The sequence below is a fragment of the Magnolia sinica genome, chromosome 3 (genome assembly GCF_029962835.1).
Source record: "Magnolia sinica isolate HGM2019 chromosome 3, MsV1, whole genome shotgun sequence".
NCBI lineage: Eukaryota > Viridiplantae > Streptophyta > Magnoliopsida > Magnoliales > Magnoliaceae > Magnolia > Magnolia sinica.
Window position 1 is genome coordinate 109,968,915 of NC_080575.1, and position 16,885 is coordinate 109,985,799.

Consider the following 16,885-nt stretch of genomic DNA (forward strand, 5'->3'; position numbering starts at 1 on the left):
ATATCCATTAGTTTTTATGGTGTGGCCCACTAGAGTTTTACATATACCTCATTTTTGGGCGCGTATTCTAGAATGATCTGAAAAAGTTGATGGACGGTGTGGATCAAACACATAAATCATGGTGGGGCATATTTATGCGAAAGACTTTTGCATGAAAATCCGCGCACGGCCAGTTTGAGACACGTGGACGGTTGATGGAGCGAATAGCTACCGTTTGCGGCTCGCGCCATGCAAGCCAACGTCAGGCAAAAATAGGGGAGAAAAGAGGTTGCAGAGGTTTCGTCTTCACGCAGGCCGGTTTTCGGCAATCGGGCTGGTGAAGAAGGGCACCTCTTCCACACTCCTGTAATTCCACCTAAATGGAAAGGGCAGAAATGAAAAATACAAAAAGAAAGAGAGAGCCCTGACGTTTCATTTTTGCGGAAAGAGGGAAAAAATCAGACATTTCTCCATTTCTTCTTTTCCTCTTTTTATTTTCTTTCCATTTCCCGCTCCATTTTTTATAGGGTTTCAAAGGCGGGAGACTTTCTACGATTTGATTTTAGTTTTATTTTTTTGGATTTTTCATTCCTTTTTCTTAAATTTTTTTTTATTGGTTATCCCGATGCGATCTTCAAGGCGGGGAAGGTAATTGAGGGCGGATCAGGAGGCGGCTGAGATTCGGATTGAATCGAGGTTCGAAATGGTATGAATTTCGTCTCCTGCATTGTCTTGTCCCCCCCTTTTCTTTCTTTTGTTGATGAATTTGCGAGGTTCTTGCGTCTATGATGATGGATTTCATTGTCCAATCGTAGGATTCTTTTGAGGTTCTTCTTCTTCATCTCCTTTTTTTTGCCCCTGCATTTTTGTGTAATTTGGTTTGGGAAATACTGGTCGGAATTGACAATTTCCGTTCGAAATGTGTAATGTGATCTCATCATGGCCGATGAATTGTTCTGTTTGTATTTCACACTTGGCAGAGCTCGTGTGGATATTCTGATTTCATGCCTAATTCCTTTTTCTGTTCTTTCGCATTTCATGTTTGGGTCTTGTTTGCTTCTTGTGGCGCTGGAAATGGAAGAGCAGCTGCTTCGTAGCTGTGATCAAGTATAACCCATTTGGTTATTAGTTCACTTTGTGGTGGATTTTGATAATTTTTTTGCTGAACTCCTGTGACCGCAATTTTTATTCTGTAGATGTTAATCATTACTACTTTTGTCAATGAAAATGCTTTCGGATGGTCTCAACATTTGAAACTGAACATCCATTAAGGCCATGTCAACGCCATTCTCTGTTTGGGAATGGGTATTGAAGCAATTGGCGCGCATGGGTGCACACACACATTGCATGAGCTGTGACATTAGGGGCATTTTCAGTCATTTTCCCGAGGAAGGCCTTGATAAACTCAAAATAGATATGTAGGTTAGGTTAAGTTCAGAAATAGCTCCAAATGTAGGATATGATACTATAAAAGCTGTCTCGAGGAATGGACCCAATGGCTGTTTCTTCTCTAAGAAGTTGATACCAGTTGTAGTTCTCTATTGATATGTTATCAGCTCTTCCAATGATCATCATAAGCTTACATATTGGGAGTTCAGCTAAATAGTTGATCCAATGTATCTTTGTCACCAATAGTTAAATTGCAACTACATCATATACATTAGATGACTCATCTGAGATCAATCTTGAGAAATGATGTAATAACCAGTGGTCTTGGTAAACATCCGATGAATGCAAACAGTTATGCAGAACTCTGCTATAAATGACTGTATAAATAGCCTTTTTTTTTTTTAGGTTGCACGAGTATTTCTAGTTCAATATTTCATAGTTGTTTGCATGCATATGGGGCTTTTTTTTGGCGGTCTAGATTTGTCTAGAGATCGTATTAATGTAGCTGACTCTGCTGATACTGTTCTTTGCAGGTTGCTCCAGTAAAAATAGCAGTAGGATCGCCTGTTTGGGTGGAGGATCCTGATGTGCTTTGGATAGATGGGGAAGTATTGGAGGTCAGTGGGGAAGAATATAAGATCAGATGTTCAAATGAGAAGACGGTGCGTGCTTCGTAATACACTGAACTTAACTGCTCAAGTTCCTCGTGAGCTGTTGTCCAATGCTACCTTCTTCCAAGTTGTCCATGTTTAAGTTACAATGTCATTTTGTTATGTTACTTGTGTCTTTTTGAGGAATAGATGCTCTACTTTCCACTTTGAACTTCTATCTTGAGAACATCTGGAATTCAACCACAAAAGCTTTCCTGTTGTTGACTTGAGAATTGTTTGTTCATGGACCGATAAACAAATTGAAAAATGTTGTTCCCTCAAAATTTCTTCACAGCCTATTGTCTTCCCAGATTTTAAGGATGTGGATACTTGTGCTTAGATTTATGGATATTCTGTTCACTGTTCTCATTTCAGGTGGTAGCTAACGCATCCAATGTCCATCCTAAAGATGCCGAAGCACCACGTTGTGGTGTAGATGACATGACAAAGCTTTCTTATCTGCATGAACCAGGGGTCCTGCAGAACTTAAAATCTAGATATGACATGGATGAAATTTATGTAAGTATTTCCAGAGAACATAATTTGGATCTTTACTTCCACCAATGATCTATGCTTTTTGGTCTATGTTTGCCCTGCAGTCAAAAAAAAAAAGGAAAAAGATTTGTGCTTGCTGTCTGCCCTTAAGTGGGCCCAGTTGATAACTGGGGGAGTGCCAATTGATTGGGTATATCATTTTTGAACATGCAGTGTTCTCGTGTATGTGCATGGGTGTGGGCATGAACTACTAGACCTTGAACATGTTATTTGTTCTTTTTGGATTTACAAACATACGCAGTATAGTGTTTCTAATGGACCTAATGGTGGTGCAGACCTACACTGGAAGTATTTTGATTGCTATAAACCCTTTTAAAAGACTGCCTCAACTATATGACAGCCACATGATGGCACAGTACAAAGGGGCAGCCTTCGGTGAGCTGAGCCCTCATCCTTTTGCTATTGCAGATGCTGCATATAGGTACTTTCTGCCCTTTCCTTTGTCAGATCTAAGACTGAAGGGTTTCTTATTTAAATCACAAAGATAAAGCTCATTTCTTTGAGTGCAGACTAATGATGAATGAGGGGATAAGCCAGTCTATTCTAGTGAGTGGTGAAAGTGGAGCAGGTAAAACAGAAAGCACAAAAATGCTTATGCATTATCTTGCTTACATGGGAGGGAGAGCAGCAGCAGCTGAGGGGCGAAGTGTGGAGCAGAAAGTACTCGAGGTGAGAGGGTTACTTATTTTACATTTCACAGAAGGCAGTCCAAAAAAGAAGAAAAGAACTATTACACTGGACTGTGAGATTCTGTGGCTTCTGTTAACAACTTTGATTTTACAAATTATCACATCCATACTTCATATGATTTTAATGAGTTTTTTTGGCTTTGCTTCTGTTTGGCAGTCCAATCCTGTTCTAGAAGCATTTGGCAATGCAAAGACTCTCCGGAATAATAACTCCAGGTGGGGACACCTATTATGCAAGTTTCTTGATTTTGTTGCATTGTCTATCATATGGCATGTTTATTGGCTTAAGTTACACTTTCTTGGATGCTATAAAATATGCAGCCGTTTTGGTAAGTTTGTTGAGATTCAGTTCGACCAGATGGGGAGGATTTCAGGAGCAGCCATCAGAACTTATTTGCTCGAAAGATCTCGTGTCTGTCAAGTATCTGATCCTGAGAGAAACTACCACTGTTTCTACATGCTTTGTTCAGCACCACCGGAGGTATATGGTCTATGAGCTGCTGTTTCCAAATTCTTCTTCATGGGGAAAATGAGAGGTCAATGTGCCACACTTTAGTGAATTTGTGTGGGTCTTGTTTTTCTTCAAAGTTAAAAGTTCATTTGGTCATTTTCTTAGACAAATTCAGTCCATTTTTAAACCAGCAGAAGATGTTGAGCGAAATGGTACATGCCATGCCCCAAAAAGCAGTATCTAAATGGTGTGGAAAGTGCCAAAATGAACTTACAAACTTTTTAAAAAAAGACAAACAAGTGCCATGTCTCCAGGGTGCCACATTGCCTGCTTTTCTGACTAATTTCATGAGGCAAGCATATGCCTTGACACCAGGACGGGAGAATAATGTGACCATGGCCTACACTATATGGTGTTGTCAGAGAGACACATTCCCTGGCACATTCAAGAAACAGTTCTTTGTCATGCATGGTGTGTTATTGGCCTGCTGTATCCAAAGCTTTCCTGTAAAATTAGAAGGTGTCTTCCACATTACATGTCACCCATTTTAGAATGCCATTCAAAACATTTAGAATGACGTGCAAAACATTTTTGAACAACAAGGATAAAAATATTTAAGTGTGATTCCCAGCGGTGGTAAGCGCTCTATCAAATCATGCATCTTTTGAAGAACATATGTTCTATGTGCTTACTTCCACTTCCATCAGTTTTCCTGACCGAATTTCTCTAAATTAAAGTGAAATGAATGGTTAATGTGCATAAACTTTGAGAATGACCTATATGGCTCTTATTTTTAATTTTCTTTTGCTTGATCTCTTGCTGTCAGGATATTGAGAGATACAAATTGGGTAATCCAAGAACATTTCGTTATCTAAATCAATCTAACTGCTATGAGTTAGATGGGGTAGCTGATTCTAAGGAATACTTGGTAACTAGGAGGGCGATGGATGTTGTGGGAATAAGTCATGATGAGCAGGTACGTTTTCTTTTCTTTTCAAAAAAATTTCAGAGTTAATTCTCATGGGGCCTCTTGTGGAGTATGGATACCTGTACTGAATCTCTCTCTCTCTCTCTCTCTCTCTCTCTCTCTCTCTCTCTCTCTTTCTCTCTCTCTCTCTCTCTCTTCAGGATGCAATTTTCAGAGTAGTAGCTGCGATTCTCCATCTAGGCAATGTTGAATTTTCAAAAGGAGCAGATGCAGATTCATCGGAGCCTAAAGATGAAATATCTTGGTTCCATCTAAGAACTACTGCAGAGCTTTTCATGCAAGTGGTCACTTCTATGATTTCTCTTTATCTTTTCTGAAAACTTGAAGTGTGTCAATGATGCGCACAATGTGAGAAGTGCAAGACTTTATCTGCAATTTTCTGTTCAGGTGTGATGTGAAAGCTCTTGAAGATTCCTTATGCAAGCGTGTGATTGTAACTCGCGATGAGACCATTACGAAAAATCTTGATGTGGAATCTGCAACACTCAGTAGAGATGCTTTGGCAAAAATTGTATATTCAAAACTATTTGATTGGTAAGTTATGATTTTGTTTTCTGATATACTCTGGTGGGAGAGGTTAGGACACATTAACCTTCTATTTATTTATCGTTTCAGTTTAAATATGTTTTTGAACATTGTTTTGTGTTTTTGGACCTCGCTCATCCATCGATTCGCTTGTTGCTGCAGGCTTGTGAATAAGATTAATAGTTCGATTGGTCAAGACTGCAATTCAAAATTCTTAATCGGAGTACTGGATATTTATGGATTTGAGAGCTTCAAGACAAACAGGTGCTTAACTGATATGCTTTTTTGTGTTCATCATTTCAAGAGGCCATGTCCTTGCAATGAACTGCATGGAAATCCTCTACATTTGTGTGATGAAGGGTTACTTACCCCCATTATAAAGGAAGTTAGGGCGCACATGATTAGTAACTGTGCCATAGTTTTTCTGGTGGATTTCTCTTGTTCTTGATGGAGTTTTTTAATCGAATTTTGGAATTTGATATCTTCTACCTTTAAGGCTAACTAGTCCACGTCACTAGATGGAAAATATCCTTGAAGGTGGTTTCCTGTAAGATCGATAGTTTCAGCCTATTGGGATATCTTGAAATCAATGAGAGGAATAAGCACATAGAAGTTGACTGCCATTTCATCTGAGAGGATCACTTCCAAGGAGATTTCCACAACCTATATTCAGTCCAAATCACAGGTTGCAGATATCATCACTAAGGCATTACTATATGCACAATTTCTTTACTATGTTCGAAGCTGAGCATGACAGATATCTATGCTCCAGCTTGAGGGAGAGTGTTGAAGTGGGAATATTGTATTTTGGGTGGTCTTGTGGACTACCGTATGTCTTCTCTTATTAGTCCGTTAATATAAATTAGAGAGAGGGGTGTGAGAGTGCCCCAATCTCAATTTATCTCTAATTATGCAATTTACATGTTCAAATCCACCTATGAAATGTATAAAATTCCCATGCACAGTCCTTCACTCGCTTATTGCGTTCTTTTAGAATTTGGGAATGGCAATAAGTATTTTGAGAACAATAATTTGTAGGAATGTTCAAATCCCATTTTGTCTTATTCAAAACTAAAAATTCTTTTTTTCCATGTGTTGTTCAAAAAACTCTAAATATTAGTTTATCCAACTAGATCAAAGTGTATCTTGTGTGTTGTTTAAAAAACTCTAAATATTAGTTTATCCCACTAGATCAAAGTGTATCTTGACAATTTTATACAATGAGCTTCACCCACTTTAGGCCTTGTTTAGACAAAAGTCAAGTTTTGAAGTTATTATTATTTATAATCTATTATCCTATTGTTAAAAAGCACTCACATTTTAGTCAATTCTAAATAGATTAGTCAATTCCAAAATTTTAATCGTTTGCTTACCAATTATTTATGAAATTGATTATAGTGAAATCATTCACATATTTGCTAGGATCTATAGCTAGTATCTTCCACTCAGGGAGATTTTGGTGGATGGACCATGACTGAGAATCTTTGCACTAGGAATATTTTTTTTGGCATCATCCGTTAGTGGCGTGGCCCATCAAATGAACAACTATGGAGATTTTTAGGTCATGGTACTGTATACACTCTTGCTCACACATGCACACAACTCCGGCTTCCTCTCGTGTGATATTGACTCGAGAAAATGGTATGATTGACTTGAAGTCGCCACTATCTAGTAAATCTCCATGGTCGGCTAGACATCGCAAATGTTGGGGAATCATAGACTCCCCAACTAGAATGACTCTTGCGGTTAGTCTGCGCCGTAGTGTTTTAAATAGCAGTAGCGTGATGCGTAGCGCTCTGCCCTCTATAGCGTGTAGCGTAAATACATAGCGTGTAGCGTAAGCTACACGATACTTCTATTTTTTAATTTAAAAATAGGACAAATATAATGAATAGTGAAAAAAATGAAAAAATAAAAATAAAAATGCCTAAAAGATGATTCATTTTATCAATTATAAGCATGTTCAAAAAAGTTATTAGTTATTATTTATCAAAAGCCAATCCACATATATAAGCCAAATCAAATAATTATCACATCAACAACTTTCTAAACAAACCACTTTAATTAACAATGTCTAATTGAAACCACAAGTCACAACTATGAAAAGAAATAAAAATCCTGTAGGTTAAAAGTATCAAGTATAATATAAGTGTCACATTCCTCAACATTAGAAACAAAGAAAACTTGAAAAAAATAATAAAAAAATAAAATGGTAAAAAAATACATTGTAGCTTATGCCACAGACGCTACGTGCTAAGTAGCTATAGCGTACACTACTACCCCTGTAGCATACGCTACATGGGATTTACGCTATTTGGGACGCTACGTAGCGCTACGGCCACGCTACGCTACGTAGTATACGCTACCGCTACGCTATGGGCGCTATTGGAAATACTGGTCTGCGGCCAGGGATTTTCAGAAAGGGGCTCGGTGACAAAGAAGGAAGGTTTTAGGCACTCTTCTTTGCCCGTACCAAAGTACGAACTCTACAGGGTTTGATATTTTCTTCAAGGAGTGCTTAAGCTTTAAAAATATATACAAAAAATAAGAGGTATTCGACTAGAATTATGACAATGAAGGCGGAGCGCTCGACATTAATAATGATTGAGGAGGCGATAGGAAAGTAAAATAAAATAAAAGAAAAATGCAGTATATGTAAATGTAAGCAAGATGTGGCTGGTGATCGTGGATGATCGCGGTGTGTGTGGAGATGTGAGGGGAAATCCGAGAGACCTGACTCTCTAGATGTCAAAGATGATCGGATATCTTGAACTTGGCCTTTACTCCACTTGGTTTGAACCATTGGGAATCTTAAATCTCTTCTTGTTCTTCTCTTTCTCTCTCTTTTCTATTTTCTTCTCTCTTCCTCTCTCCACTAGCCCTTCCAACTGCTCTAGCTGCTTAAAGCTTCTCTTCTCACCAAGGAAGACCTCTCTCCCACTTTTCTTTTTCGAACGAGACTTGAACCTCCTCTTATATTGATGGCGGCGGGAATCCAAATGCCATTGGCGGTAATTGGATTTATGCGGGCTATCAAAGATCAAATCCTCAGGTTCTCCTTAGACAAGAAACCTAGGGATTCGAGCTCGGTAACAGATAGTGGGAATTGGATTCTTGCTATTGCACTGAACTTGAATCCCAAGGTGTTCTTAACGAATCGGTAGCTCTTGTTTGACTGGTATATGAATCTATATTCTCTCATAGTTGGCTTCCCTTGCTGGTTCAGATCAAGCAATGTAGATTTCCCCTATCAAGGGTGGGGTGTCTATAGGTGCATCCATGACGGACCCATTACATCAATGGTCTGGATCACATAGTTTTCCCAATTGTAGAAATGATACATACCATCAAAAGGAAACCTTGTTTCCATCTTAATGGCCAAGGAAAAGGTCGGTCCCAATTGACCATATTGGAAAAATGTCCAATAATTGATTGAGATCTTCAATCATGTGTCCCCCTTTTGATTGCCTCATCTCTCTTAAAACCCACTTTAATTAGATGATCCTAGCCATTTAATGAATGTTTCGGAAGTGGAAGGCTTGGAAAGGGACAATCCATATTTATTTTACTAGAGAGATTATGTCATTGTCCATCCTGTATGGTCTACTGTCCACCTTTGATTCCCCAGGTGTCACAAAAATTACTTTGATTGAATGATGCTAACCATCCGGGCAATGGCTTGGAAAATATATGGTCTGTATTGATTATTCTAGAAACAGTTATTAATTTGGACCTTAGATCACTTGAGGTCCACTTTATTGCTCATCCCTCTCAAAAATCACTTCGATTGCCACTTTGAGTACTGGAAGAGTCTCCTCTTGTGCAGCCACTTTAAATTATAAATTAATCTTGTTACACTTACACAAGCCTCCTCTTTGCCTTCCAACACTATAAATTATAAATCCAATCAGGTTTTTGAAAATTAAGAATACAATAGATTATGACACTTAAAGCGCTTTTGGTTATTTTTAGAAGGAAGTTCCAATTTTTGAAAATTAAGAATACAATAGATTATAACACTTAAAGCACTTTTAATTATTATTAGAAGGAAGTTCCAAACGGATGCTTTTGGTATAATGAGTTAATATATAATTAATCTTCTAGTAAGCTACATACTCTAAAACCTTTGCAACCTTGGATAACCAATCCAATAAGTCTTCCCCATGACAATGAATTTAAGGATTTCTACTTTAATGCCTGAATTATAACTTCGTTCAATCGCCCGATGAGTTGATCCTTATCATGATTGCAGTCATGGATTTGGTTTTGATCTTGATTTCATTTTCTATGTTTTTCTGGATCCCCATGTTAATGGAAAGGTTTAAGTTAAATTTGCCTCCGTTAGAACTATTCCTATCACATCCATACTACCTGATATCTCTCAACATGATATGATTTTCATCAACTGATCTAACCTTTCAGCTGTTCTTGGTATTTCTTTCTCCAAGGGAGTGTTTGGTCCATATCTTCTTGGGCTCTAACTAGGCATCCTTTTAGGTAGCATTCCAAACTATAAGTCCCCCACACATCAGCTCCTCCATACCAATTGATGCAATTTGAGTGCTTCCATTTGATCCAAAAACAACACAAATGACAAAAGAACGGAGTCGAATGCAGCAAAAGCGTTTGGAATGGTTGAAAATCGGTGTAATGGCAACTTGAAAAATTGATCTAATCCAATCAATTTCAAGAATCCAACAACTAAGCTAGGAAAAATAAAATTAATAATCACTAAGATACTGAATTCAAGGGGGAGGAAGTTTCTTTATCAAACTAATTTCCATCCGACTTGACTTCATCATTTGCCTCCCCCAAGGGTCTGTTTGGCGTGAATCATAAAGCTGTTTGCATTAGAGTAATGCTAGTGGCATGGATCGTTTTGCGTTTGACTCGCCACTAACAAGCTATGATCATAGCAGCTATGATCATAGCGTGTTTAACCAATTAATACTATTCCCTACTCTTTTTTCTTAGCGTTAGTTGAATTCTTATGCAGATAGTTGGATCCTGAGAAAGAGCTGGAATGCACTTAATTTCATAACAAAGAAGGGAACAAAAATTGTAGCATCTCTAGCCTGGCTTGCACAGGTATATTGGGGTGTGACTAATGTGGGGAGATCCATACCTTCTATCAGGTGAACCACTTCGTGTTTGGCTTTGCACCCAAAAAATGAGACCAATCTAAAACTCAGGAGGGCCACACCACAACAAACCATTCGAATTGAGTTGCCCACCATTAATACCCTCCACATTTTGTGGGGTCTATCGGGGTTTGTGTATGGCATCCAATCCATTCATTTGATGGACACCACTAGGATGAAAGGAGACCCCAAAATTGGAATGCCAAAATTAGACCAAAACTTGGGTGGGTACACCACGTAGCCGGTGTGATACTTTGGGCACATCCTTTTCTCATGAATCTTAACAATCCTACATTTCAAGCTCATGGTAGGGCATTCCCTGTAAGCATGTGCTGCACTAGCACCCATGCACAATGAGATTTTGGCTAGGGCTTTCCCTATAAGTGATGTGCTACACCCCACCTATGTGTGGTGAGAAATGGGAAAGGATTAGTTGTAGCGCCCCTTGGAAGTTAGTCACCACTACGACACTCGGTTGCCATGAGAAGTAGGTTAGGGTTCCTTTGCCATTTTGGACGAGTGTGGGTATGGATGGTCGATAATAGTGAATCCAACCAACCATGTGGAGAAATTTCTCAAAAAAATCCTTTTGATTGGGAGAAATGACAAAATTCTCGAAAATGGGTTATTTTCGAAACATACTTTGTGGGGCTCGAAACACACCTTAAACAATTCCCAGAAAAAAAAAAACAAATCCACAATAATCACCATAAATCTTCTAAAATCAAAATCTATCTACCCATAGCCTTCTTGGATCACAAGTCTATATGTGATAGTACAATTGCTGATGTTAGCCGTACGACGTCAGCAGTCTCCGATAGCTCCGATCAAACCCTCAATCAAAAGCGAAGGCTCTGATACCAAGTAGATGAAGATTGTAGGAGAATGAGATGATTGGAAGAAGAGGTGAGAAAGAGACAAGAAAAGGGAGGGAAAAGGCTAGGGTTTTTGTGTTGTATATTTTCTCTACAACACCCCTCTTGACTAGAGCTGGGCATGGGATGACTCAACTCGCCTGACTCGACCCGAATCGAATGGGTGAGTCGGTCCGAACCGAGTAGGCTTCGCCCAATCCGAACTCAAATCAAGTCGAGTTCGAGTTACCCAGTAACTCAACCCGAAACTCGATCCGAAACCGACTCGACTTGGATTTGGATATATAATAATAATAATAATAATAATAATAAACCCAAATTTCTAAGTATCTCTAACCTATATGCCGCACCCGACCCCAACCCGATCCCAAACTCTCTCTCCCTCCCTCACCCTCATCTTCCAAGCCCGACAACCACCCACCACCCTCCTCTCTCTCTCTCTCTCTCTCTCTCTCTCTCCCCTCTCCACTCCCTCCCTCCCTCTTCCAAACCTGGCAACCACCCACCACCATCACCACCCTCCTCCTGCTCTCTTTCTCTCATCTCCACTCCCTCCCTCCCTCCCTCATCTCTCGATCCGAATCAGTGCCAACTCGAACCAACTCGATACTTTTGACCGGGTTGGACTTAGTCCGGATTAGTCTAGGCCAGACCCAGACTCGGATTGGTTTAGGCATGCTGAACTCGGTACCAAGTCGAGTCGAGTTTGGGTCAGGCCTATTTCAAAACCGGATCGAGTCAGGTTAGCCCTAACTCAGTCCGACTCGACTCGATGCCTAGCTCTACTCTTAACATATATTGATATAAAGATATGGTACACAGTAGAGTATATAGTCTATGTATACACACTCACAAAAAAGGAATACAAATACACTTCCAATAGCCTGTGCTTTGATCCTCAAACCATTTGAGAATTGTTCTCTAGAGTCTTTTAAATCTTCTTGTTCTTGGCTTTTGTGATTTCCAGGGTATTGATTCTTAATCTTTGTGTTGTTTTCTCTTCACCATAGACCTCTTACGTAAGAGGTCAATGGTGCTTTTGAATGTTTGTGTGATGTGTTTCAAGGATGGGGAGTTGGTCGATCATCTCTTCATCCATTGCCTCTTTGTTAAAGGAATCTGGGAAGGCTTTTATTTTTTATTTTTTTGGGGTGGTGTGGGTGATGCTTGACTCAATTGGAAGTTTGTTGTTAGCATGGCATGGGGTTGGAGTGGGAAAGATAGGGAGGGCAGTTTGGAGGCTCTTGTTGCTGGCTGGAAATTGGCTTATTTGGAAGGAGAGACAATCGTTGTTTCATGAATTGTAATGAGAGGGCTGCCGAGATTTTTAGTAGGGCTAAATCTTATGTTATGGGATTGACTCTAGAAATAAAAGTAGTGGGAGATAGTTATTCTTTTAAAATGATAACCTTTCAAAAAAACAAAAATAAAAATCGCTTGACCTCTCAGAAAAAAGAAAAAGAAATAAAATCTGACCTTGAAGCCCTGGTTGATTGTAATCCTGATGGCTTGAGCTATTGCAGTCATGAATCATGGCTAGGATGGCCTACTACTTTTTCTTTTTAGAGTTTTGCACTTTCTGATACTGTTTTGGATCAATGGAGTTTGGAGAAAGCCAAAGAGTGATCAAATCATTCAAACCTCTATTGATTGACATATGTATGCTGAATTTGATGGTGGATTGAACAAACTGAAAATTAGTCCATAACCATCCAGTTTTTATTCTTGACAGAAAAAGATAAAAAAGTGCCAAACTGATGACCCATTTATGAAAAAAAAAACTGAAAAGGTGAATAATGTAGCAAGAAAGATTAGCTGTTTGATTTTTGGGAGTTGGGACAAGAGAAGGTGCTTTCCTGGGCTATTAAATGGAGGAAGAAGGCAGAGGAGAGGCACCACGGGTGGAAGAAATGATGAAGGAGAAAGAGTGTGGAGATAAGCCTCGACATTATGTCCGTGGTTTGGAAAATGAAGAAACAGAAGCTAATGGTATTTCAGCCGGGATCTCCACTGTTATCTCTCGAGTCAAACTGCTTGTTTGCTCTTGGTGGAATCTATCTATTGATTTTGGGGCCGCGGCTTCCAGATGGTCATCCCTTCTTTGTTTGCTTTGAGTTTTTCATAGGTGTCATTTGGTGTTTCCTTAAAAAAAAATTCAATTGCCAATCATTAGTAAAGGAAACGGAAATCAAATTATGAGGTTCTAGCAAGAAATGAAAATGGTCCCTTTCCCAGAAACAGGAGGTCCATCAACATCCATGTCTATGGGAAAGGATCATTTTCAAATTCCCTATCATCGGAAAAGGGCCATTTCCATGGACATCGATTTCCTTACAAAACTTCTCCTCGCTCCCAAACTGGCCTAATGTTTGATCCAAACGGTTCTCATTTTAGGTTTTTACAATTGATGGGTTTTGTGCAGTTTTGAGCAATTTTGCATCAATTTGACAAACGAGAAACTTCAACAACACTTCAATCAGGTTCATTATGAACTCCTTGTCCAAGTTCTTCTTCACCACTCTGATTTGCATAGTTTGGTTTTCGAACAAGTTCTTGATCTTTAATCAGAAAATTTGATTCATTGTTATTCTTTTGGGACAGCATGTTTTTAAAATGGAGCAAGAAGAATATACGAAAGAAGAAATTGAGTGGAGTTATATTGAATTTGTTGATAATCAAGATGTTCTAGATCTCATTGAAAAGGTTAGTGTTGTCTATGTGCGAAAGTTGTTGTATATACTGTGGTACTACAACTAACATGAATGATAACTTACCTAAGCAAAACATTGAACAACTGAGTGACAAATGATGTAAATCATATGCAAGAAAATATTAGTTTTTATCATCTAACTTTTACCTTTTGAATATTATGCTGGAAGGCACATTTATTATAGTTACCTCTTGATTTCGTGGTAAATGTTTTATTTATTTTATTTTATTTTATATTGTTATTTTTTTTTAATTCAAGAATTCAATCATACACAAGATCTATTGTGCAGAAAAGCAATTTCTTATCATTCTTAACTGGCGAAAAACTAAGTTAATGTGGAAGGAGATAATGCTAGAGGCATGCCAATGTCGAGAAATGCAGGCAACAAGACATGTCTGGAAACCTATCACAAGCTTCTTGCTTTAATTATAGGGATTTTACATACAACTACCTTAATGAAATTAGATATTGCATCCCAATGCCTAAATTAATCCCCTTTTTAACCTACCTTATTAACAGTATGTTACATCACATGGCCTTCGGAGTCGCTTCCTCCTCAAAGCCCCTTCCAAGCCATTTTTCCATCTCCCCAAGGAGCTGATGGAAGGTTATACCATCAAGTGCCAATCTTTGAAAAAGTCTCTTTTGGCATATGACATTATATAGAAGTCAATAATTTTTTTTTTTTTTTTTTTTTTTTTAAAAACTTGTGTTATTGACAAATGAATCCTGGATAAGAAACTTATGGATGTGTTTTCGCCAACCTTCTATGATTTTAGGGTAAAAATGTTGTATTCTCTCTCATATTTAGCCATGTTGCCTATGGCTAGATATCCGCCTCCGTGCTAATTCTTCCCTTGTCAGAGGCTTGGTTGTCACTCTTGACCCTCTTTCTCCCAGCTTCCTTTAGCAAGCTTGCCTTCCTCTTCCTTGTCAATACTTTGAATGGCACTCAATAATTCTTCTTTCACAGTTCATCTGCTGCAAAAGACTTGTGTTTTTCTATAAATAAAAAACTTACTAAACGGAAGTAAAAGAAATATTAATATTACACCAAGCAAGGAGTAGATATTTCTATGTAATAAAATGTCTAGATATTCACTAATGGGATTTGATTGAAGGAAACATACATCTTTTGTTTGTTTTCCAAATACTTGAGACTCCACAATCTTTTTCTTTGCTCGGGATGTTGCACTAGAAGAATCACCTTCTACAGTAGACCTTGTGGTTTCTCAAAAATAACCCATGTTATGCTAGATTTCACTCCACAATTGATGTGTCCTTCTTCATGTCAAAGAAGAAGAAGAAGAAGAAGAAGAGAAAGTAACTTCTTGTATAAACATTGAAGTTGGGTCGAACAAGGAACACATATTGAGGAATTTTCATTTCTCAAAGCAAGTATGCCTGATACATTCAAAAGTTGTCGCATGACATGCAAATCTGCAAAGGCCTCGGGAAGTTCTGAGATGATTGCTCATTGCAGGCAACTTTTCTGAGCTTATTGTCTGTCAACCCTAAACTGCCTTTGGTGTAATAAAAAGGCTGATTGGCTGTTATGAAAGCGACATTTTTAGTACCGTTACCTTTTGCTATTGTCCTTTACTTTTGGATGGATGTCATGGATGTTTCGATTGCTCAAAAAGATGGCCAATATTTGGTGTGGTTCCAGATACATTTAGATATATATATATATATATATATACACACACACACACACACACACACACACACTTTTTTTTCTTTAACATTTTGTTTAATGACTTCCAGAAGCCTGGTGGGATCATAGCTCTTTTGGATGAGGCTTGGTACGTATTGGGATATGAATTGACAGTTCCACTACCTTTTCTTTTTCATTTTCATTAAGAGTCTCAATGGATTTTTGTCATTATGATATTTGGTGATTGAGATGATGAAATTAGCGACGCATCTGTTCTGTAGTATGTTCCCAAGATCAACACATGAAACATTTGCCCAAAAGCTGTACCAGACATTTAAAACACATAAACGCTTCAGCAAGCCGAAATTGTCGCCCACAGACTTTACAATTTCTCACTATGCTGGGGATGTAAGTACATTCTGTTGAGGATAGCACAGTTAATATTTATTCATTAGAACTGCAAGATCCATGCTGATGCATAATATGTTTCATTCTGTTTGCAGGTCACATACCAGACGGAATTATTCTTAGACAAGAACAAAGATTATGTTGTTGCTGAGCAGCAAGCACTCTTGAATGCCTCGAATTGTTCCTTTGTTTCGGGTCTCTTTCCTCCTCCATCTGAGGAATCATCCAAATCATCAAAGTTTTCATCAATAGGCTCACGGTTTAAGGTATTATATTGAGGTTTGTCTATTGAGACATGTTGTTGACTGCCCGTAGCCCCTTCAGTTCTGAATCCCTTTATTATGTTTATGCAGCAACAACTGCAAGCCTTGCTAGAAACTTTGAGTGCCACTGAGCCACACTACATTCGCTGTGTGAAACCCAATAATCTTCTCAAGCCAGCAATTTTCGAGAACACTAATGTTCTACAGCAGCTTCGATGTGGGGTATGAAGGTTCTCACTTTTGGTTTATTCATACATTCTGTCTGTGCTACTTATTCATCTCAGCTACATTTATTCAAGGTCGAGACTTATCTGTTTAACTTTAGGGAGTCATGGAGGCAATTAGGATAAGCTGTGCGGGATATCCTACAAGGCGAATATTCTGTGAATTTGTTGACCGGTTTTGCATCCTTGCTTCTGATGTTTTGGATGGGAGGTAGCCCAAGTATTTTTCACAATATTTAAGACCTCTGTTTTCTACCTATGTTGCTTCTATGCTTCGAAGGTATTGACTTATGTTTTTATTTATTTATTTTTATGGCAGCTGCGATGAGGCCACTGCTTCTAAGAGGTTACTAGAGAAGGCAGGTCTCAAGGACTATCAGG

At 38.6% G+C, this 16,885-nt stretch overlaps 1 protein-coding gene across 7 annotated transcripts in view; it reads left to right on the plus strand.

Moving 5' to 3' along the window:
• The first annotated feature begins 204 nt into the window (after positions 1 to 204).
• Positions 205 to 16,885, plus strand: part of LOC131240681 (myosin-6-like) — an 87,700-nt gene continuing 71,019 nt past the window's right edge. For 2 of the 7 annotated variants that reach the window (XM_058239071.1, XM_058239070.1), the window contains exons 1-19: positions 206 to 685; positions 1,902 to 2,030; positions 2,394 to 2,537; positions 2,849 to 2,994; positions 3,083 to 3,242; positions 3,420 to 3,478; positions 3,584 to 3,743; positions 4,540 to 4,689; positions 4,842 to 4,978; positions 5,089 to 5,235; positions 5,389 to 5,490; positions 13,665 to 13,722; positions 13,844 to 13,945; positions 15,720 to 15,757; positions 15,891 to 16,017; positions 16,113 to 16,283; positions 16,371 to 16,502; positions 16,606 to 16,715; positions 16,824 to 16,884. In XM_058239071.1, coding sequence (XP_058095054.1) covers positions 683 to 685; positions 1,902 to 2,030; positions 2,394 to 2,537; positions 2,849 to 2,994; positions 3,083 to 3,242; positions 3,420 to 3,478; positions 3,584 to 3,743; positions 4,540 to 4,689; positions 4,842 to 4,978; positions 5,089 to 5,235; positions 5,389 to 5,490; positions 13,665 to 13,722; positions 13,844 to 13,945; positions 15,720 to 15,757; positions 15,891 to 16,017; positions 16,113 to 16,283; positions 16,371 to 16,502; positions 16,606 to 16,715; positions 16,824 to 16,884 — 2,136 coding nt within the window. In that variant the 5' untranslated portion in view covers positions 206 to 682. Of the gene's footprint in view, positions 686 to 1,901; positions 2,042 to 2,393; positions 2,538 to 2,848; positions 2,995 to 3,082; positions 3,243 to 3,419; positions 3,479 to 3,583; positions 3,744 to 4,539; positions 4,690 to 4,841; positions 4,979 to 5,088; positions 5,236 to 5,388; positions 5,491 to 13,664; positions 13,723 to 13,843; positions 13,946 to 15,719; positions 15,758 to 15,890; positions 16,018 to 16,112; positions 16,284 to 16,370; positions 16,503 to 16,605; positions 16,716 to 16,823; position 16,885 lie in introns of those variants that run through there. The other 5 variants (XM_058239073.1, XM_058239072.1, XM_058239075.1 and 2 more) reach the window with 5 other exon arrangements.